The following is a 23,720-nucleotide window of genomic DNA, read 5'->3' as shown; positions in this document are numbered from 1 at the left end:
TTCTTCCTGTAGTATGCGGCGGAGTCTCCCCCAACGCCATTTTGGGAGACAGCGTTGTTGGCTTCAGTTTGATCGGCATAACACCGTGCAAACTCGGTCCACCTGCTTGTACTCGCTCCCGCCAACACAGCTGGGTAGGCGGCACAGAATGCGCTGCAAAAAAGGCAGAAATTAGCACTGCATCAATGGTAGAAGTGCATTTAAGAGCAGGGGAAGGTCGGAGCTCAGGCGAAGAGCCAACGCTCAGCAGCGCGTCATCACGTGACCCCCCCCTAAATATTTGTCATTGCGTTATATTTAACTGGGTTTGTTCCCAGTAATAGAAATATATTGTTATCCGCCATGAACTCGTAAGGGCTTTGGCAGCATATAAGTCAGATTGTAATGTAATGTGGGGTTGGGGAGGGTTCTGGGCAGAGGTTGGGCATGGACCGCTCTACCGACTATCGCAATGTAGTTGTTATGACTACCAAGACAGGGTGTTAAGTACAGCAATTGCTTCAAGCAGATAGAAAAAAAAAATCTCAATCAGCCTCCCAACCCAATCCTCCCCCCACAATTCCATGATACAGATCCCTTCCAGACAGTACCACTCCCTCCACTCAGCATCCACCTGGAGAGTATCAGCAACTTTTGCAGACAGTACCCCTCCCCACTATCAAGAGCCCCATGATCATACCCCAACAGGAATCCCCCCAGTTTCCTGATCCTTCTCCCACCTCCCAGCAACTCAAGAACTCACCGAGGAGTCTCCCAGGTAGTCTAGTGGAGCAGAGAGTTCTCCTCCAGTCTTGACCTGGAAGTCATTGAATTTCAAAATGGCACTGTTGCCAGGAGTCAACCTGCCATATAAGGAGGTCTTGATTGTGGGGAGAAAACCATCCAGGAGGGTGCTGATTGGGGGAGGGGTACTGTCCAGGGGAAGGATCTGGATTAGGGGGGGGGGTAACCTCGAACGCAGGCCAATCAAGAGTTATGTGCTGGGGTAGGGAGGAGAAGACTTGCATTTTTAGCACCAGGGCTCACTTTCAATCCCTTGGCAGGTAGCACTGGTACAGGCATCTTATCGGCCAAAACATGTTACATGGACCTGTGCAGTAAGTGACTGCCCTGGGTGGTAAATGCAAGGCAGATGCTGGCCATGGTCCCTGCATTAGGGTACAGACGGTGCATTTATTACACCTCAAGTGTTGTATGTGCAGTAAGTGGAAAAACTTAACCACAATTCAGTAAATGTCCCTTGATGTTCTAAAATGTTTCCAAAGAAGATGGTTCATAAACACATAGGCGTCAATACAGATATACCGAGGAGGAGCATTTTTTGATAGGGAGAATTTAGCACATGCCCCTAACCCTGTTCTCTCTGCCTCCTAGCATTTCCATCCCCTACCCCTACAGTTAACCCAGAGGCACATAAAGTACAGTAGTGACACTAGGAAACAACGTTTACTACTTCAAATTCAAAAGTATGATATGCAATTATATATACTTATAGGAGGATTCAGGAAAGGTGGGGTTAGGCTGATCATAAATGACTGATGAATTTATCAAAATCTCGAGGTAGGATGGCGGGCAAGGAGCCTGTTTTAATATAACTAGTATCTATCTGATTGCATAGTTTATAGGTATATGTTTTAATATATAACACTAAAAGTGAATCAAAGAATTTAAATTCTTTGATTCACTTTTAGTGTTATATTATTTATTAGGTGAATTGATTTATAAAAGATTTCTTCTCCTATTTATTTAATCTTTTATGTTTTAATATAGCCAGAATCTGATGCTTTGCAGTCATTAAAAAAATGAGCAATCTATTCTTAAGGTGGTCTGCCCTACATCCTGGAGATCCTGAGAATCCTGCAAATCCTGGTTTTACCGTGTTCCAATTCTAACTGAATATAAAGATGGATGATTTAATTATTTACAGTCGTTCCTAAAAAATGTCTGCTACCTTCTTCCAGAGACTCATTCATGGGCTGACAGGTGTTGCAGGCGCATTTCCCCTTAAAACTTGTCTTGAGTTGACAGGAAACATAAACCGGGACAGAGCAGGAGTTTCCAGCCCAGCATGCGTTCTAATCCAGCAAAAATTAAGACATCGCTGATCACGGGACCCGGCCGCTGCATTCCGGGAAGTACAATTCATGTTCGATAGAACGAAAGTGAAAGCTGAGCGACTGTTTCACTAACCCGGAGAGGACTCTCACGGCGCCCCAGCCCAGATCTCGAGAATTTGAAGACTTTCGGTAAGATACCAAGTTTGTGACGAGTTTGTTATAAGGGCAGCAATGACAGGCTATATAGCATGAGCGGTGTCCGGGCTGGGACAAGGTACTGGGCAAAACACGGACCTTTAAAAATCTGCGCATCTCGAGGGTGAGCGGGATCCGTGAGAGTTAAAACCAGGACAGGATTAATATTTTGAGGGCCCCTAGGCCTTTGTCTAAATTCTTTCTTACTATTCAATCCTTAGTTTCCCTCTTTCATTGTGTGTGCCCACAGCTTGCCACCTCTTTCCCTCACCCCTTCCAGTATTCTATCCTCTTTCCCCAATCCAGCATGTGCCCTTTTTTCTCTCTTCATTCAGTGTCTGTCCCCCTCTCTCACTACCCCCCCCCCCACACACACACACTTCCATTCAGTGTCTGTCCCCCTCTCTCACCCCTCTCCCCACTTCCATTCAGCATCTGTCCTCCTCTTTCTCCACACAATAAACCTAAAGCGCCACTCAACCTCTTCCTCTTATCTGGCCATCTCCCTCCTTTCCTCTCAACTTCACGGATGCTTTCAAAATCCAAAGTTCTCTCTCAGATGGGCCCTGCACGTGGCTGTCCCAAAGTGCCTCCTCTGATGCGACTTCCGGTTTCTGCTGGAATGCGTTAGAGGAGAAGCTTCGGGCAGCCGCGCACGTGCAGCTAGTGAGAATGGCTGCTGCATCAGGGTTCCCGTGAGGGGAGATATGATTCAGACATTCAAATACTTGAAAGGTATTAAGGTAGAACATAATCTTTTCCAGAGAAAGGAAAATGGTAAAACCAGAGGACATAATTTGAGGTTGAGGGGTGGTAGACTCAAGAGCAATGCAAGGAAATTCTTATTTACGGAGAGGGTGGTGGATGCCTGGAATGTGCTCCCGAGAGAGGTGGTGGAGATGAAAACAGTGACGGATGAACACAGAGGATCTAGAATCAGAAAATAATAGTAAATATTGAAGAACTAAGGCCAGTACTGGGCAGACTTGCAGTCTGTGTCTGTATATGGCCGTTTGGGGGAGGATGGGCATGGGAGGGTGTAGATGGACTGGAGTGAGCTTTGACGGAGACTTCAGTAGTTGGAACCTAAGAACAGTACCGGGCAGAGAATTGGATTCTTGCCCAGAAATAGCTAAGAAGGAGAAGAAGAAGAACCCCCCCCCCAACAAATTTTTAGATTGAATCAGGTTGGGCAGACTAGATGGACCATTCGGGTCTTTATCTGCTGTCATCTACTATGTTACTATGGAAAAGCACTGTGAAGGTGAGGGGAAGGGAGGGATATGGCCTGACAAGGGGAAGAGATGCCTGGACAACAGGGCCCATCTCCTAACGCCAACCCTGGTCATAGCACCACACCGGCAGGCCCACTGGATATTTTCAGGCCCGAGGTATGTGCTTACTGGGCCTACCTTTTAATCCGGCCCTGGTTAAAATGAGGATTTCTGCAGATCACACATCATGGCCCCTTTCTTTTTAAGGTTGTGCGCTTTAGCGCCGAGGGATCCCTGAGGCCTCCAGGTAGAAGGCATTTGGGACACGGGTGCAGAAAAGCTGGGCACAACAAAAGGGAGAACTAGGGTGAAACTGCAGTATTCAGTACCAGCAATCCCAACCACCAACAGAAAAGCCAGCAAAGGTAGAAGTTAAAAAAGAGGATCTCATGGACCCCATGGAACTAAAAGCACATGGCCTTAAAAAGAAAGTGACTGTGGTGTGGGGTCTGCAGGGATCCTATTTTTTAACTCCTGCAGAACTCACAGATCCTGCAAGTGGCGTAGTAAGGGGGGTGTGGTCCGCCCCTGGTGTGTCACCCCTCCTCCTCTCCACCCCCACCCTGTTCCTCTCCTTGCTGTGCGTGACTCCTTATCATCCTACATACCTTTTTTACTTTCCTGGTGTGATGTTGCTGCTCGCTTCAGCATCAGCGCTCTATCTGATGTCACTTCTGGGACCCTTGCCAAAAAGTGACATCAAAGAGCGAGCCGACACCAATGTGGGCATGCTGCTCACGCCGGAGAAGTCAAAAAGGTACGGGGGAAAGGGAAGGGGGCTCGGGCGGGGAGGGGCACCAATCATCTTACTACGCCAATGGATCTCACTCACCTCATGTATTCTCATCTTACCCCTCTCAAGCGGGATCCGTTGGGTCTGCAGGAGTTAAAACAAGGGGCCACAGCGTGAACATGAGATGAGGATCTCTGCAGACTCCATGCCATGGCCACTTTCTTTTTAAGGCCATACGATTTTAGTTCTGTAGGGTCCGCAAGATCCTCTTTTTAACTTCTACCTTTGCTGGCTTCTTTTCTGTTTGTGGTTGGGATTGCTAGTACTGAATACTACAGTCTCACCCTAATTCTCCCTTTTGTTGTCCCAGCTTTTCTGCACCCCAGTGTCCCAAATGCCTTCTGCCTTAAAAAGAAAAGCAGCCATGAAGTGTGGTCCGCAGGGATCCTTGTCTCACAGATCCCGTTCACTCTATGGACCCTTGTTTTAATTCTTGCAGACCTCACAGAATCGTATTCAAATCTTCTCTTCTCTCAATAACATAAAATTAAGTTTTCAGTATCATAAATTTAGTCTTCCATCAGTACGAGGGGGTGTTGAAAAATTCTCTGCCCAACCAAGAAGAGAATGACGTAGATATGGTTCAATCAATGATCTGAAACAATGTAAAAAAAACCGCAGAATTTCATTTCCACAAATTGGCACTTAATGAAATAACTCTCTTTTTAACTTCAATGGCAAAATGACTGCTCAGAATTTAGGAAGTTGGTTGGTTGGCTGAGTACTTTTCAGCCACCTCCTCCTTCCCCCCCCACCCCCGGTAATATGCATATCTAGCGTTTGTTCTTCCATTAATAATATACATATGTTAGCCAAGCTTTAGTGTCTATGCAACTGATATTCAAAGCCAGGAACAGACTGACCAGTTAACTCATTTATTGGCAGCTATCTTAATCAGTTATCTCTGCTGAAATGACCAGTTTGCACTGAAGTGCAAGTCGGCTATTTTGAGGGCATAGTATGGTTAGCTCCCAATATCCAGAGCTAACCAGCCAGTGTTAGCATATAAATAAGACCGTATATATAGCAGAAGTATCTTTGGGCTCCTTTTACAAAGCCACAGTAGCAGCTGTTGCTGTGATAATCGCTGCAGCACTTAAAGGGATTTAAGGGTGTCGGAGCATTTGCTGCATGGCAGTCGCTACTGCAGCTTTGTAAAAGAGGGTGGGGGGGTTATGCACTAATGAATGACTAGTTAGCTTTGAATATCAAGTTAAGAGGCATGAACTGGGTGGCTTTAAGAAAAACCTGATATTCAATACCAGTGACTGGATATGGCCCGGCATTGAATAGGTTCAACACGCCACCAGCCGAATATTTAGGGGCATAAATTTGGTTAAACCAAATTTATTATCCTGAGCTCTGATTTTTGGGTTGTGAACGATGGGGATATTTGGTGAACATAGCGGATACGAGTAACGGAAACAGGGACCACTTCTTACCGCTTGGTCTACTCAGTTTGTTCATTGTGTTTGCCAGTTGCAGTGACGTATTAAGGGGGGGGGGACTTCCCAGGCACCATCTTGGTGAGGGCGCCGGCACCTCTATGCCTTCCTTTCCCCACCCCTCCATACCTCTTTAAAATCTTCACCAGCGCGAGCAACTACTCTAGCATGTTGCTCGCGCAGGCCTGGCTCCCTCTGAAGTCACTTCTGGGTCGAAGAGCCAGCAGCAGGCAGAGAAGCTACAAAGATTTAGAGGTACAGGGGTTGGAAGGTGCGAGTGTGGCATGGAGGTGCAGAAGCAGCGGGAGGTGGGGGGAGTGGAGAGGAGGGTGCCACCGCCCCGGGCACTTCTCACCCTCACTACGCCACTGGCCAGCTGTACTGTCATGTCAGCTTTAATATACTTCTAGGATCTTGTTATTTGCTGAATTTGTTTTTATTAGCTGAATTTATTTTTTACTAAGTTTGTATTTTACTATGTTTTTTTTAAATTATTATTATTTATAAGATTTACAAAAATTAACCAAGAATTAACTCTTGTACAGAAAAAAAGGATAATAGTCTATAACAAATTAAAGCAAGGATTTATACATTTACTTAAGAAATGAAAACGATCAATTATCCTTCTAAAGTCCACAAAAACAGAAGCAGGATCAAAGAATAAAATAAAGCAGACTATTCCTCTATCAGGTAACTATTAAAAGCAAACAAAGTTGACTAGAATGCTGAAAGAATGACCAAATTATAAACTATGTTCTAGTTATTACTCCCCTCAAGACGTCTAGAAAATATAAAAGCTGTCAATTGTGCAGGTTCAAGAAACACATATTTAACAGAACCAAAATTAACTAAGCATTTACATGGGTACGTAAGAAAAAAAGTTCCACCAATCGAAATGACTCTTGGTATTAGAAGTAAAAATTGCTTTCTACATTTCTGGGTTTCACGAGAAACATCTGGAAATATTTGTATGCGGAGACCCAGGAAATCTTTCATTCTATTTTTGAAAAATAACTTCAAAATCCATATCTTATCTGACAGTAATGCTACTGATACCAATAAAGTAGAAGGTTGAACTAATTCACTGTCAGATTTCTCCAAAATGTCCGTAACATTTAGGGGTCCTTTTATCAAGGCGCGGAATACCGCACGTTAAACCGTGTGCCGCGCTAGTCGCTAATGCCTCCATTGACAAGGAGTTAGTTTTTTGGCTTGCCGTGGGCGTTAGCGCGTGATGAAATGTCCGATGCGCTAACCCCCGTAGCGCACCTTGATAAAAGGAGCCCTTAATTTTTCTTCCTCTTGCTCTGGCTGTTGGAGTTTAGTTGGTAGGTAATATACTTGTGTACAGGGCGGTACTAATTCTTCTGCTATCCCCAGTATTTCCAAGAAATATCTCTTTAATATCTCCCTAGGTGATGAGTCGTCCCGGGTTCAAATCCCGGACGAGCCCCCAAAATGTAAGGTTTGTAGTGGGGTCCCCACAATGTATGGTTGGTGGGGTTATGTGAGAGGCGCCCTTACACACGCCAGGTCCCAGGTTCAGTTCCCTCACAGAAGATTCACCAGGAGTAGAATCAAATAAGAAACACAGCCAGAGGTGATTGCATAAAGAATATATTATAGAAATAGGCTTACAGAAAAGTAGTATTCATAGGCATTACAATTAAGTAGAGAGCAAAGCAGTTTCCCTGCCTTACAGAGTTCAGAGGAAAAGAGAGACAGAGAGAGAGAAAAGGGGGATGGAAGTGATGGTCCCAAGCTTCGGGTTCCAGAGATAGGCCAGAGAGAGCGAGACAGATAGATAGAAAGATAGCTCAAGAGAGGACCAGAGAGCCAAGAGCCAAGAGAGGGGAGTGATGCTGCGAGGGGGCTTTTATAGTTTGGAAACTTATTCTAAAAACCAGAATCTTTTGAGCTTTAACAGAACTTAAACATGCTAGACAGGAGAAGAATAGGCTGAAGTCATATGTGATTTCCAATATGTCTCTGACAATAGTTTCTGATTAACTTTAGTTATCTGTGCACCTGAACCCATTGTCCTAAGCACCCTCTTAATCAGACATTAACACAGTAACACCTTTTAGCTAATCATGATTTAATCAGGGCTACTTGAAACCGTCTCCCTGCCCTCAGGGTCTATCTGCATTCACATGCCAGAGTCAGATTGATATAATTTCCCATAGGCCTTTGCTGACATTAGTTATGCCAACTGAAAATGCTGATTGCTAGCAATAGCTATGCTGACATCGAGGTATACAGTTTCTGAAAATTTATAAATCGCAAATTATTGTTACGGGAGTTATTCTCTAGTGTCTCAGATTTTCTTCTTAGGTAAATATTATCTCTAATTAATGTGTCTTGAACACGACGAATATCTACCAGGTCTTTATCCAATTTGTCTCCTTGGGTTTTAAAGGAAGTCATTTCTTGTTTAAATTCTCTTATTTCTTCATTGTGTTCTTTTATTTTAAGCTCCAATGCCTGTGTTTGCGGTATTAAAGATTTCCCTAGTGTTATCATTAAATCCCAGAGGAAATCTAGTGTCACTTCAGTTGGCTTCAACATAGTAAAGGATTGTAAAGGCGTAGCTGCTATTTGCTCACCCGCAAATCCCTGCTTGAGGTTGCTCAACTTCCTCCGGTGATAGTTGCTTAGGAATCTTCGGGCTCACCTCCGTCAGGGATGGGACCGAGTCCACGCTCACCATTCTAGAACTTTCAGCCTCCTGGAACAGAGATGCGGCTTCTCTCGTCGCATCCTGACCCCGAGGTGAGCTGGAATACTGGGGCTGTGGAGGTTGAGCTCTAAGGTCAGGGCTCAAAGTTGTATCTGGCCCAGGGAGATCCGTACCAGCTCTGCTTACCGCCGCGGCTCCAGCGGGCGAGGCTCCGACATCAATGGGTCATTCTGAAGGCATCTCAGGTATGCATCAATTGTAGCGAAAGAGGGGGTCCCAGAGCGCCTCTTCAGCATTTTCAGGCAATTTGCTCACAACGGAGCATCAAACTATCCAAGAAATTAGCTTTATGATGCGAAAATCCCGGGGCATCTACACAGCTTCAGTCAACTGTAGCCATCTTGGATCCCCTCCGATGTTATGTTCTTACTATGTTTTTAATTGAATTTGTATTCTCTGTAGGTCTCATTTTGTGTACATTCATGTGTAATCCACCTAGTTGATAGGCGGAATAGAAAATTTTTTAAATAAATAAATACCAAATACTTAATGTGAAAAAAAGTGATCTAACGCAGGATGTGGTAAAGTGCACTCTGAACAGAGATTTTAGCCTAACATCTGCCCTTAGATGCCCGTGAATAATGATAATTGTACAAATATTTCCAATCAAATATTGTTTATTAAAAATTAACAGAAATCTTGTATCAAAAGGCATTTGTACAATGGAGCCAAATACAATCAGGTGTGAAAAATGCACCTTTCCTGAAACAATATGGTCTGAGAGAAACTATTCTGGTTTGTTCATTTATGTACCTTCGCAATGACCAAATATGACATCACTTCAGTCTACCAATCATCAGCCAGCAGAGGTTGTCCTTATGTTTGAACAAAGAAATTCTTTTTAGCTCAGGCTTAAAGAAAAGTTTCACAAATTATATATTTGTTTAAAGCAATTTCTGAATATGCATAAAACATTATAATATACTCAAAACAAACTCCTCTCAGTAATTCTTTAAAAGTTTAAAATCAAAACAGTTCTCTGTGTCAGGAACTCAAATGCTGTCGGTTTGGGCTTTTTCTGTGTGTGAGCCCCCCCCCCTTAATGAGAATTCCTATGTAGGCTTAAAGGAGTCCTCCCTTCACATCTACAGACTTAAGAGAGTTTCTATGGTAGGCTAGCTTAAAGGTCAGATAGATCAGACTGCAGATGTTACCTCTCAAGATTTCTCAAGGTTCAAAATATATAAAAATACAGTTTGCAAAACCAATTTTATGCTTAAACACATATACATACAATCATACTGGGATCCATCCCTTCACTCACACGCCTCACACTCACACGTCATATTTCATTCATATTTCAGTCACATTCAATACATAAGAACATAAGTAGTGCCTCTGCTGGGTCAGACCAGAGGTCCATCATGCCCAGCATTCTGCTCATACGGCAGCCCATCAGGTCCAGGACCTGTATAGTATTCCTCTATACCCTTCTATTCCCTTTTCCTTCAGGAAATCATCTAATCCCTTCTTGAACTTCAATACCGTACCTTGTCCTATCACGCCCTCTGGAAGCGCATTCCAGGTGTCCACCCGTTGGGTGAAGAAGAACTTCCTAGCATTGGTTCTGAATCTGTCCCCTTTAAATTTTGCAGAATGCCCTCTCGTTCTTGTAGATTTCGAAAGTTTGAAGAATCTGTCCCTCTCCTCTTTCTCTATGCCCTTCATGATCTTGTAAGTCTCTATCATATCCCCTCTAAGTCTCCGCTTCTCCAGGGAAAAGAGCCCCAGATTCTCCAGTCTTTCAGCATATGAAAGGTTTTCCATACCTTTTATCAAACGTGTCGCTCTCTTCTGAACCCTCTCGAGTATCACCATATCTTTCTTTAGGTATGGTGACTAATACTGGATGCAGTACTCCAGATGCGGGCGCACCATCACCCGATACAGTGGCAGGATAACTTCTTTCATTCTGGTTGTAATAACCTTCTTGATTATACCTAGCATTCTATTTGCTTTCTTAGCGGCCGCTGCGCACTGTGCCGACGGCTTCATTGTCTTGGCCACTATTACCTCCAAGTCCCTTTCTTGAGTACTCTCACTCAATAACAGCCCTCCCATCTTATAGCTGTATCTCGTGTTTCTGTTTCCTACGTGCAAGACTTTACATTTTTCTACATTGAACTTCATCTGCCATCTCGTCGCCCACTCCCCTAGTTTGTTCAGGTCCCTTTGTAAATCTTCGCAGGCCTCTCTAGTCCTAGCCCCACTAAATAGTTTGGTGTCGTCTGCGAATTTTATTATTTCACACTTCGCCCCTGTTTCTAGATCATTTATAAATACATTGAATAGCAGTGGTCCAAGCACCGACCCCTGCGGAACACCACTCGTGACCCTCCTCTAGTCCAAGTAGTGGCCCTTCATTCCTACCCTCTGCTTCCTACCCACCAACCAATTCCTGATCTATCTGTGTACGTCTCCTTCTACCCCATGGTTCTTCAGTTTCCGAAGTAGGCGTTCATGGGGTACCTTGTCAAAGGCTTTTTGGAAGTCTAAGTATATGATGTCTATGTGATCCCCTTTGTCCATCCGTTTGTTAATTCCTTCGAAGAAGTTCAATAAGTTGGGTAGGCACGATCTTCCCTTGCAGAAGCCATGTTGGCTTGTTTTCATAAGTTTATTCCTTTCTAAATGCTCCTCGATGCTATCTTTTATCAGCGCTTCCACCATTTTCCCTGGAACCGAGGTTAGACTTACCGGTCTGTAGTTATCCGGGTCACCTCTTGATCCCTTTTTAAAGATGGGCGTAACGTTGGCTATCTTCCAATCCTCCGGGATCACACCTGTTTCAGGGATAGGTTACAAACTTGCTGTAGTAGTTCCTCTATTTCCTCCTTTAGCTCTTTCAGTACCCTAGGGTGGATTCCGTCCAGGCCCACTGATTTGTCAGTTTTTAATTTTTCTAACTGCCTGTGTACGTCTTCAAGGTTTACTTCTAAGGATGTTAATTTTTCTGCTTGTTCTCCTTTGAAGATTTGTTCAGGTTCCGGTATGTTGGATGTGTCCTCATTTGTAAATACTGATGAAAAGAACGTGTTTAGTCTTTCTGCCACTTTTTTCTCCTCCTTCACCACTCCCTTCCTATATCAGTCATCCAGCAGTCCCACCTCCTCCCTAGTCGGCTGCTTCCCTTTAACGTATCTGAAGAACAGTTTGAAATTTTGGGCTTCCCTGGCTAGCCTCTCTTCATATTCTCTTTTTGCTTTTTTAACCGCGAGGTGACATTCTTTTTGATACTTCCTGTGTTCTTTCCAGTTCTCCTCGGTTTTACCCTTTTTCCATTTCTTGAATGAATTCTTATCACCTATCGCTTTCTTTACTTCTTTAGTTATCCAAGCCGGGTCTTTAGTTCGGCTCTTTTTGCACCCTTTTCTGAATCTAGGGATATACAGATTTTGCGCCTCACTCACTGTGTCCTTGAATAAAGACCAGGCTTGCTCTACAGTCTGCCAATTCTTTGAGCTGTTCCTAAGTTTCTTTCTTACCATTACCCTCATCGCTTCGTAGTTTCTTTTCTTGAAGTTGAAAGTTGTCGCTGTGGTTCTCTTTCCCTTCGATATTCCTACTTCAACTTTGAACTTGATCATGTTGTGATCGCTGTTTTCCAATGGTCCCACTACTTCCACTTCCTTTGCAGGTCCTCTTAGCCCATTAAGGATTAGATCCAGAGTGGCATTCCCTCTCGTCGGTTCTCTGACAAGCTGATCCATGAAGCAGTCCTGTATAGCCTCCAGGAATCCGGTCTCCCTAGCACATTTTGAGTTTCCAAGACTCCAGTCTATCCCGGGATAGTTGAAGTTTCCCATAATAATCCCATAATAATTGTGTTACCGCTTTAGAGCATTAAGAACTTTTTATAGGTTTTCTTCTTTACCCAGCACTGGAATATGAAATCAGATATTGTCCTAGCTAACATCTGCTATCAATTAAACCACAACATAATTTTAGACAAAGAAACAAAAGAATACTGAACAGAGAGATAGAGAGATTAATACCTCTCTCTATAAGTGTGTTATGTATATATATATATATGGACTTGCTTAATCCAGCAAAGTACATAAAGAGAATATTATTATACTTTTCCTTACTAATAATCTCTAGTGTTTTTCTGACCTTTGCTGCAATCCATATTCAAATTTTTTATCTCTTTGTACCACACTTTTCAAAGGCTTCTAATTGGGCCTTATCTTCCATAAATGTATTACTAACTAGATTAACCCAGAATCATATGAAAAGTAGGTGTCTTATATGTAGAAAAAATCTACAACATATTCAAATTTTTTCTTGCACACTATCCATTCCAGTACAGCATGCCACAGCGCCATCTGTCTGCCAGTGCCACTCCACAACTCTCAGCTGAATCGTAATTGTATAGCAATTGCCATTTCTTTTGATTTATCTGCTGCATTCTTCCAGGTTGACCATTCATTATTATTACTCCAACTGGCAGATTTAGGCTTAACCAGATGCTGTTTGGCAATGGTTCTGATCCTTCCTGCAAGATAGGACTTCCTCTGTTGTTGTTACTTCATCATCTGAATCAGCTGTTCATCGTTTACACTGTTCTTAATGATCTGTCCTCTTTCCTTTACTCTTCAATCTGTTTCTAAGCCCATTGGTTCTGCTTATCCAGGAATGTAATGTTTCCTTTTATATCTGTGTGATTCTTATCCTTCATTCTACCAATTTTGACAATTCACATATTCAACCTTTACACATTTCCCTTATTAACATTTCTCAGTGGTTATTCAGAAATCGGTTGGCTTACAGGACATTTACCATGCCCAACTTCTAATTTGCAGTTGCTAGATACAATGATTACCCTGGCTGATTTCTTCTGATATCTTGGAATTATTTTTGATTCTCATTTTTCTTTTGTCCCTCAGGTTTCATCCATTTGCAAAGCAAAGGGTTTTTTGGGTTTTTTTTTACCCTACTGCAATTTTGTTCCTTGTGCTATCTTTTTGACCATGGCTCCTTCCATTCTCTCATATTTGCCTACTTTATGTCAAGACTTGATTACTGTAATGTTGTCTATGATAGCATCTTTTATTCTCTTCGCTGCTCCAGTCATACTGCTCATATGACTCCTTTACTTACATCATTGGCTACCAGTTGAGTACAAAGTAAAATTCAAGGTTTTGCTCTTGACTTTCAAGGCCTATCATTTAGAATAGGGGTGTCCAACCTGCGGCCCAAGGGCCGCATGTGGCCCAGTGAAGTATTTTGTGTGGCCTCGGTCGAGGGCGATGCAGTGTTTTCCTCTGCTGCCCCTGGGTGTTTACTGTCTTGCCGGCTCCCTCCTCTGTGTTGCTGCAGCATTTGCGCGTTTGTGCGGCCTCAGAAACATTTTTTTCGGCCAATGCGGCCCAGGGAAGCCAAAAGGTTGGATACCCCTGATTTAGAGTTTCCTTCTACTTACATTAACTGATAATAACATACACTCCCTCATGTACATTTTGATCCATTAATGATCATTGCCTGGTATTACCCAATCCTTGTGTGCCACAGTTTGAGTCCATGCAACACTGTGCATTCTTTTTTTAGCCCTCATGCTAAAAAAACAAGAGAACATAAAACCCAGCTTCACAGGGAGAACATCTTTAAACTCTGGACCAGAGACTTTTCCATTCTATGAAAAACAAGAGACCAACTGATTTTCCCACTAAAATTCAAATTTGTGACCAAAGGACTGCCTTGTTCCCAATCAGGTCAGTGGGCCCACTATTTACAAAGACAAGAACATAAACGTACTCTGTCCTATAAAACATAAGCAATGCCTCTGCTGGGTCAGACCAGAGGTCCATCGCGCCCAGCAGTCCGCTCACGCGGTGGCCCATCAGATCCAGGACCTGTATAGTAATTCTCTATCTATACCCTTCAATCCCCTTTTCCTTCAGGAAATCATCTAATCCCTTCTTGAAACCCAGTAGCGTAGTCTGTCCTATAAGAACATAAGCAATGCCTCTGCTGGGTCAGACGTCACAGCATACCCTGAAGAAAACCGCAGCATGGTGGCTGAAACGTTGGTTTCTACCTGACAAGACGCAACGAGACCCAGAAACCTGCAACAAGCACGATGCCAGCTGCGGAAACCCTGAGAGAAGAGAAAATCTATGCTTTGGAATTCATTGCCTATGACAGTTCAAGGGGGATTGTCATTTCGCTGTCATTTCACTGTATACCATACTGCCTCTCTTGTTGTAAACCGTCTTGAACTGAAAAGGTATGATGGGATATAAATAAAGCTATTATTATTATTTATTGTTTTAAGGCAGAAATTAAGACTTAGGCCCTCTTTTACAAAGGCACGCTATGCGTTTTAACGCAGATATAGCATGCATTAAATCAACATGTGCACTAACCGCTAACGCGTCCATAGGATAACATGCACGGGTTAGCGTTTAGCGCATGTTTAGTGCATGCTAATATTTAGCGTGCGCTAAAAGCTTAGCGCACCTTTGTAAAAGAGGGGGTTAGTTATTTAGGCAGGCATTTTCAGGCTGAGTCATGTGAGGTTCAACTGCACTGCTCACCCACCCCTTTGCTACTTTTTGTTTGGCATGACTACATTTTGTTTTGAGGTTTGTTTGTTTTTTAATTGCTTTAAGGGTGAGTTATTACGAATGATGTCTCTCCTATCAACCTTTCTAATTCCTTTCTTTATAATAAGAAAATTACCCCCCCCTTTTTACAAAAGCGCGGAAGAGGTTTTTAGCGCCGGCTAGCGCACTGAATGCTCTGCATTGCTCCGACAGTCATTGAGTTCCTATGAGCATCGGAGCAGCACAGAGCATTAAGCATGCCGGCCAACACTAAAAACCTCTTCCACGCTTTTGTAAAAAAAAAAAAAAAAGGGGGGGGGGGGTTAAGATTGTAAACTGCCTTGCAAGAGGCGGTATAGTAAATTGGAAATAAATAATTGTCTCCTGCATTCCTAAACTTAATCACGTTGAGCATGTGCTTCCACTCCTTCCATTGTTCAAGGCATTCACCACCTTCTCCATAAAAGTAGTATTTCCTCTACCTTGACAATGATTTGTTTTTGTATTTCTTTTTTCTATTGATCCTCTCCCTCCCCCCCCCAACACATACGCACTGTGGTACTTTATTGTGACCTGCTATCTTCTGCTGAATTCCTACGTTACAAAATGTAATAATGCAATCTATCAAAAATTTTCTATATAATGAGCCTAATTGGGTTCTGATGAACCTTTGACCCTATGTCGTAATTCAAAATGTGGGGGGAAATATTGGGTATTTATCATGTCTCATATTTCATATTTCTTGCAGTAAGTGGTGAAATGGACCTCAAATTTTCTGGATGGCAAACAGTTTTTGATGACACCAAGAAGTTGAAATCTGGTCAAGAGCCCAAGAGGGGCTATGGATACAAAATGTTTCATGGCACTCATAAAAACAATGCTAAGGCCATCATCACTAGCGGCTTCCAACCATCTAGCGGTGGCACTTTAGGGCCAGGCGTGTATTGCAGCAGAGATCAGAACAAAGCCATGGGGTACCCTGCTTTTTGCAGCGATATTGACAGAGTTGTGTTCATCCTGAAAGTTCGAGTTGGAAAAGTCAAAAAGATTGATGGTGTTGGTATCACCCTTCAAACAACCTGGCACCAAAATGGCTATGACACAGCCTGGCTGCCTCCTGTCGGTGGACGAATGGAAGAAGATTGTGTTTGGGATCCCAAAAGAATCACCATTGTAGGACTTGCCCATTGCTCCGATTCTCAGGCCAAGACTGAATTGGGAAAATTAATTAAAAAGCAGGACAAGATAGATCCAAGACAGAACCACAAGAACATCAAAAGAAGCTGCAAGATTTGCAGGAAGGAGAACAGAGGGCACCATATCATCATACACTGCTGGCAATGCAAGAAGAAAGTTTGCCCGTTCCTGGATAAGCATGTGTGCAAGAAAAAGCAGTAATGGGCTCCGCAAGGAACAACCAGGGCCCCACTTCAAATGAGAGGAAAACTGGGTCTGCTTTTGGTGTTGGTGCAAAAAAAGAAGAAAGATTTTGAGACAGTACAGGAGGCCTATGCTTGAAATCCAAAAAAATACATATTTTAAGCCTAATTTAGAAAGGCAAAATAGTCACTTACATGCCTGTATAAAATTCGCTTGTAGAATCAGACCCAAATTTAAACCTGCTCCAAAGTTAGTATAAATGTACTTATTCTCTGTGTGCATCCTTGAATTATATAAAATATACATGTATATCGCAACTCCACATCTGTATCACCCAAACTAACCCCTTAAGAACACGTGTGAAAGCACCTGTAATTATACACTTGGAAATCATTTAAAAAAATCGCCCTTCTTACTTTTAAGACCCTACAGACCAATGCACCAGCATTCATTGACAGAATTCTTATCCCATATGATCCCCCCAGAACTCCTTATCCCAATATACCCTTAATGTTCCTTCACTAAAAATAATTGGCACTCCCCGTGCATACATCTTTCAGTAACGGCACCCTCTATTTGGAACTCACTTCCACTACATTTAAGAGCAGAACAAAGTTTGGCTAAATTCAAGATTACCTTAAAATGCTTTCTTTTTAAAGATGCATACGATTGATGTATCCCACGCCCTTTTAATTTATCTTCATTTTTTATCAATTTTAAAAGATTTCCCAATCCTTTCCCTCTGTTTCTTTCCTTTGTTTTTATTTTTTTTTTAAGAATTGTAATTTCTCCCCTTCTATCCTTTTTGTTCTCCCCTTTCCCCCCCCCCCAAGTAAGTCTGTTTTCGTACTGTTTTTGTTTTTTGTTTATTTTTTATTTTAACTGTACGACGCTTTGCAATGTTATGTTAAGTGTGTTATCAAATTTTAATAATCTATGAAACTATGAAAATCCACTGAAAAGGAGAAAAAGTCCCCTAAGAAAAAATACAGAAGATAAGGAAGGAGGGGAGGGCTAACAAAAAATAGAACTTTGGAGTCAAAAACAGATTATAATAAAAAATTAACCCTCCCTTTTACTAAACTGCGGTAGAGGTTTCTATAGTGGTCGGGAGCACTAAATGCTAGGAATCCTTTGAGCGTCAGAGCAGCGTTGGAGCATTAGCACCCCGGGCCATGGTAGAAACTTCTACCGCGGCTTAGTAAAAAAAAAAAAAGGGGGGGTCTATGTAAACTTGGCAACTTTTTTTTTTTTTTAAATAATAAACTTTGATTCCAAGGTTTCCTTTATTTACTTTTTATTGGTCCTCCCCCCTACTTTCTTTTCATATGAGGAGAAGGGTTATATGATATTAGCGACTGAACGAAGATGAGGCCCCCAGCTGGATTTTGAATCGATTGTAGTGGAGAAAGACAGTTCATCGGCAGACCCACCAAGAACTTGTTGCGGTAATCTGAGAAGGAGGTAGAAGAGTGCATGAACATTTAGGGGCTCATTTTCAAAGCACTTAGACACACAAAGTATCACAGGTCACTATGGAGCTTTGTCTAAACGCTTTGAAAATGAGCCTCTTCGTTGCATACTCGGAAGGGAAAAAGCCCTCGTAAATGAGGTTCTTTGTAGCAGTGTACGCATTCATAGATGGAGGGTATGGGGGGGTGCTATCAGACTGATCAAAACCATAATAGAAAGGGTCCCCTTCCCCATGGGGACTATTACATATCTTCTAACACATACAGATATGCACAGGAAACTCTGGTACATGTGCTACTCGGTCTCTTTTTCCAAGATATAATCCCCCCCCCCCCATACTTTCCCAGCCTCTTCTTTGCCATATAAGAGATTGGGGCTTGTGGGCAGGCATTAAGAGGACTTTGTTGTTTGTGTCTGCACTCTACAGTTTCCTTTGTCCAGAACTTAGGGTCTCAAAGTCCCTTCTTGAGGGCCGCAATCCAGTCGGGTTTTCAGGATTTCCCCAATGAATATGCATGAGATCTATGTGCATGCATATTCACTGGGGAAATCCTGAAAACCCGACTGGATTGCGTCTCTCAAGGAGGGACTTTTGAGATCCCTCCAGAGGGAAAGTAATTTTTACACAGAGATGGCTATAGTCTCCTAAGGCATCAGAGAGCTGACTTGGCTCATTGGTTATGGCTTCTTATTCCGTCTTCTCTAGATGGTGGGTTCAAACCCACGGCAAACAAAGATATGGTCAGAAACCCCAGGACAGATCTTAAGCTGCCAGCCTTTATTTCCAGTGGCAATCTGGCACCTAGGTGCATATGGATGATGTCAAGGTTGTGCATCAAAAATGTTCACTTCCTCTGATCAACAGCAAATGTGAGTGTTGTATCTGTTATTCTTTTCCTGAGAGTAGGGAATGAGGTGTATTATGAAAACATATTCTTCTCAGGTGATTTGATGTATTCATGGCATTGTTGAACAGATTCATATTCCTTGTTGAGACTGGTAAAATGACTTTCTGCTGCGCAGGAGTTAAAATAGGGAACTCCCTTGTAGGTCAAATATAAAACTGTCGTGAAAAGCGCACGTTTAGGAAATTACTCAAGACGCAACTATTTGTAGATGCCTTTTTTCTAGTCAATAATTGCCCTTCCTGGCAAAGCTGATGAACTATTCACGATCTTTATTAACATGGTTTTAGTTTGTACATATGATTTCTGAGGATGATTTGTATGTCTATGTTATGATGATTTTGTTTTTTAATTATGTATGTAATTCTGTAAACCGTATAGTTTTAAGCGGTATAGAAAATTTTAAAATAAAATTCCTGTACTCTCTTCAGCCCCACCTGTCTGTTTCTCAATTCCCATACATCTCCTGTCCTTGAGCCCCAATTGCTATCATCCCTGTAGCAACGTATATGGATGAGCCCATGTGTGGGTGGGGGCTGCACAGTTTGTGGGGATGCAACAGAATAGTCTTACCGCTGCAGGTCACAGTCTGTAATAGATCACAAGAGAGGAAGAGGACGATTTGTTGTGCACCTAGGGTTACTATATTTAGCAATATAACATGGCCCTGACCCATTCTGCCCTAGCCTGCCTTGTTCCACCTCCAGCCCCACCCTGTTCTGCCCCCAGCCCCCCCCCCCCCCACAAAGCCTTGTCTCTTCTTTCCTGACCTCCAAGCTGTGTCAGGAGGGCCTCTGAACATACATGGATGCGTGTGACATCATCTGTGCATGCTCAGAGGCCCTCCAGATGCGGCTGGAGCTTGGGGCTTTCCAAAACCCAGACATACTGCTAGGTTTTGGAAAGTCTGTCTAGACACCCCCCTAACTCCCTCCAGCCCCTGAAAGAGCAGCATTAACCGGTCCTGACCCAACAACCCCTCTCCCTCCCTCCAGCCTCCAAAGCAGCAGCAGCTGGTATTAACCTGATAACCCCCTTTCTTCCCTCTAGCCGCCAAAGAAGCAGTAGCAGTTGGTCCTGACCCAACAGCTCCCCTCGCTCCATCCCCTGAAGCAGCAGTGCAAGCTGGACCTCATCCAACAACCCCCATCTCTCCCTCCAGCCCCCAAAGCAGCGGCAGCAGCAGCTGCAGCCGGTCCTCATCTGACAACCCCTCCTCCCTCCCTCCATCCCCTGAAGCAGCAGTGGAAGCTGGTCCTCATCCAACAATCCCCATCACTCCCTCCAGCCCCCAAAGCAGCAGTGGTAACCAGTCTGACCCAACAATCCCCCCTCCCTCCTTCCAGCCCCTGAATCAGCAGCAGCGGCAGCCGGTCCTCACCTGCCAACCCCTCCTCCCTCCTTCCAGACCCCGAAGCAGCCAATCCTGATCTGACCCCTCTCCATCCCCGAAGTGGCAGACGGTAAGCAGAGGCAGCGCTGTAAACAGGCTGCTTGTGGCCAGCCCTGGCAGGGCATTTCCTCTACCGTGTCACTTCTGATTGCAATCCTGCAAATTGGCACTTTGCAAAATAAAATAACATTTTTCAGCTACAGTGGCAAAATAACACTAAGAATTTAGGAAGTTGGTTGGACCGAGAACTTTTCAGCATCCCCTCGTAATTAGTGAATGACATTAATTTAAGAACAAGGACCAGTACTAGGCAGACTTGCAGTCTTTGCCCCATATATGGCAATCCGGTTTAGGATTACCTGGAGAGGGCTTCAATGGAAACTCCAGTAATTTAGAACATAAGAACATAAGATTTGCCGCTGCTGAATCAGACCAGTGGTCCATCGTGTCCAGCAGTCCGCTCCAACTGGCCCTTAGGTCAAAGATCAGTGCCCTATTTGAGTCTAGCATTACCTGTGTATGTTCTGTTCCAGCAAGAACTTATCTAACCTTTTCTTGAATCCCTGAAGGGTGCTTTCCCCTATAACAGCCTCTGGAAGAACGTTCCAGATTTCTACCACTCTCTAGGTGAAGAAGAACTTCCTTACGTTTGTATGGAATCTGTTCCCTTTTAACTTTAGGGAGTGCCCTCTGGTTCTCTTCACCTCGGAGAGGGTGAACAATCTCTTTCTCTACTAAGTCAATTCTCTTCAATATCTTGAATATTTCGATCATGTCCCCTCTCAGTATCCTCTTTTCAAGGGAGAAAAGGCCCAGTTTCTCTAGCCTCTCACTGTACAGCAACTCCTCCAGTCCCTTAACCATTTTTGTCACTCTTCTCTGGACCCTTTTGAGTAGTGCTATGTCCTTTTTCATGTACATAAGGAAGGTGCTGGGCAGACTTTTACGGTCTGTATCCCACAAATGATGTGATGGTTTGGATAGGCTATAATAAGCTTCAACAGCAGCTCCAGTAGTTGGAACCCAAGGTATCAAGCTTTGACAGTAACTCCAGTAGTTCTGGGCAGACTTCTACAGTCTAGCACCCAGTACATAGGCGTTGGAATGGGGAAAGCCACAGGGGCTCCAAAAACATGGTCAGAAGGGTTGGCTATGGGTGGCTCTACTCCCCCACCCTCCTCCTCCCAGCCACTGTAATTTTAAATCTTTGGGCAGCTGCCATGTAGCGTTAGTGAGCATCACTGCAGAATGAAGACTTCCAGGGCAGGCCTGCTCGTTGACGCTGTGCAGCAGCTGCCCGAAGATTTAAAATTACAGCAACTGGGGAAGGTAAGTGGGGGAGTTGGGAACTGGAGAGAGAGGTCGTGCTGAAGGATCCTGCTGGTGCTAGGGTGAAGCTTTTGTCCCCCCCCCCCCAAAAAAAAAAAAAAAAGTGCTCCATTGCTGATGCAGTAATAATTAAAAAAAAAAAAACCAAAATCAATTTAAGCATGAATTTTTATAATGAGTCTAACTGTTGGGCAGTCTGGATGGACCATTTAGGTCAGTGATTCTTAACCTTTTTGAATCACAGACCCTTTAAGAATCTGATGAAAGCTATGGACTCCCTTCCCCAGAAATATTCACATAAACACAACTTTGATTATCTCATACATATATGACATACACAAAGTATTATTAAACTTTAAAGTAAACAATCTAAAAAAAGAAAATACTCTTTTTTATGCAAAAAGTAATGGCCACTCATTCTAATTATCTATAATAATAAAACGCTAAGCGCGCATGCGCACTCATAGCCCGTGCTTCCCTGATCCCTGATCTGTCGCGCTGTGCCGGCAAGAGTGCGCATGCGCGCTTACTACGTCACCACAGCCTCCCTGCTCTCCACCTCGTGCCCCTGCAGTAACGGCCCCACACTCGCGTCTCACCTTCGTTCCGGAGCCGGCAAAGAAGAGCTCTCCCCAACGGACAAGCTACAGCACAGATCGGGAGGGAGGCTGCGGCGGACTTCCTACGCCATTACCCGGGCGCACCTACCCAGAGTGGCCCAGAAAGATAGCCCTTCTAATGATCCCACCAAAAAATTTCCTCTGTCCCCTTCTCTGTCTTCTGAGAGCCCACTGGGGTGGAACTTCAACTCAATGCAGTGCTCAGTATTCCCTGTGCAGCCCAGTGGGCTCCCTTCAATCAGCAGCAGTGCAGCAGCACCCTGACAGAAGGCAACAAGTCACAAGCAGCTTCGTGGGGGAGACTTGATTTTAAGAAGCAGCCTGATGATGTCAAACTGGGGTGGGATTTCTACTCGATGTAGCATTCAGTGCTCCAGAGCAGCCCAGCAGGCTCTCCTCAATCACCAGCAACCGAGCCCAGACAGCAGGTAACACGCCTCAGTTTCAGTATTCCATATTGAATAGATTCAAGTGCTATTGTATTTCTCCCCACTTCTTGGATTCAATTAGGGCCTCTACTAAACAAAACATTATGGGGCTCATAATCGAAAGAGAAAAATGTCCAAAAACCGGCCTAAGTCGGCACTTGGACGAACATTTCTCAAAAACGTCCAAGCGCCGATAATCAAACCGGGTTTTGGACGTATTTCTAAACGACTTAGGCCCTGATGGTGCCACTCAACGTCCAAAGGTAAACGGGGCGTTACGGGAGGCGTGTCGAGGGCGGGGGTTGGGCGGGACATGGGCCGGCTTAGACTTAGTCGTACAGCATGTATAACCAAAAGTGATACAGCCCACGATCGATGGAACTTGGATGTTGTGACTTAGACCATTTGAAATTCAAAACAAAAAAGTGCACAAAATATCGTATCAAGAAACAAAACTTAATTAAAGATAGCCACCATATTCTTCGCTTAAAGTTCCTCAGAGTGCCACACGATTTTAACGCATGGTAGCTGTCCTCACAGGAACTTTTATATTATGCGATTTTTCAATATATTATTTTATAGTTTCTTTTTAAGTTATAAAAGTGCTCTTGCTTAATACTATACTAGTAGCCAATGTAGCTGTTACTTAGCTTTTTTGTAAACTGGGTCTGGCTCAATCCCCACCGACGCGTTTCATTTTTTCATCAGGGTCGGGGAAGGAGAACACTGTAAAGAGCAAAACTTTATGTTAGCTTAAAGTTTAAAGTTTTAAAAACCCAGCCAATATTAAAATTTAAACAATGCCACAGAGCTTACCAGAGCAGTATACTATCTTAGCTGAATGCTAAATCCATGATTTGTGAGCCGGAAGTGAAAGCACACCGGCAAAATGGAAGCTAATAAATTAAACCACTAGATCATGTGACTCACAACTGGCCAATACACTTTGCACCCACAGTTCTTTAACTTGTATACCACAGACACACCCACACTCTCTACTTATTTATCACCGATGTCAAGAGACAAAGTCATATGCTCGCTGTAAGCCAATCACTGGCTAGATTTAAGCCATTAGGATACATAGTGTTAAGCTTAAACATCCAGCGCAATTCTTTGATGTTTAGATTGTGTTCATAATTTCCT

General features: G+C 43.5%; 2 protein-coding genes across 2 annotated transcripts in view; one reads left to right on the top strand and one right to left on the bottom strand.

The window, feature by feature from the left end:
* CRTAM (cytotoxic and regulatory T cell molecule) overlaps positions 1–2,048 on the bottom strand; it is a 55,131-nt gene extending 53,083 nt beyond the window's left edge. The window contains exon 1 of the mRNA XM_033918817.1: positions 1,952–2,048. Coding sequence (XP_033774708.1) covers positions 1,952–1,973 — 22 coding nt within the window. The 5' untranslated portion in view covers positions 1,974–2,048. The remainder of the gene's footprint in view (positions 1–1,951) is intronic.
* LOC117347638 lies at positions 2,045–19,240 on the top strand. Its single transcript, XM_033918821.1, has 2 exons — positions 2,045–2,246; positions 15,798–19,240. The coding sequence occupies exon 2, from the start codon at positions 15,809–15,811 to the stop codon at positions 16,445–16,447; it is 639 nt and encodes a 212-aa protein (XP_033774712.1). The 5' UTR covers positions 2,045–2,246; positions 15,798–15,808; the 3' UTR covers positions 16,448–19,240.
* Positions 19,241–23,720: the final 4,480 nt, after the last annotated feature.

The sequence above is a fragment of the Geotrypetes seraphini genome, chromosome 13, assembly GCF_902459505.1.
Source record: "Geotrypetes seraphini chromosome 13, aGeoSer1.1, whole genome shotgun sequence".
Taxonomy (NCBI): domain Eukaryota; kingdom Metazoa; phylum Chordata; class Amphibia; order Gymnophiona; family Dermophiidae; genus Geotrypetes; species Geotrypetes seraphini.
Note: the sequence above shows the minus strand (reverse complement) of the source record. Positions and strands in the feature narration are given on the sequence as shown.

Excerpts from the sequence above, each read along its gene's own strand:
- LOC117347638 (XM_033918821.1), top strand. The coding sequence starts at position 15,809 with ATGGACCTCAAATTTTCTGGATGGCAAACAGTTTTTGATGACACCAAG.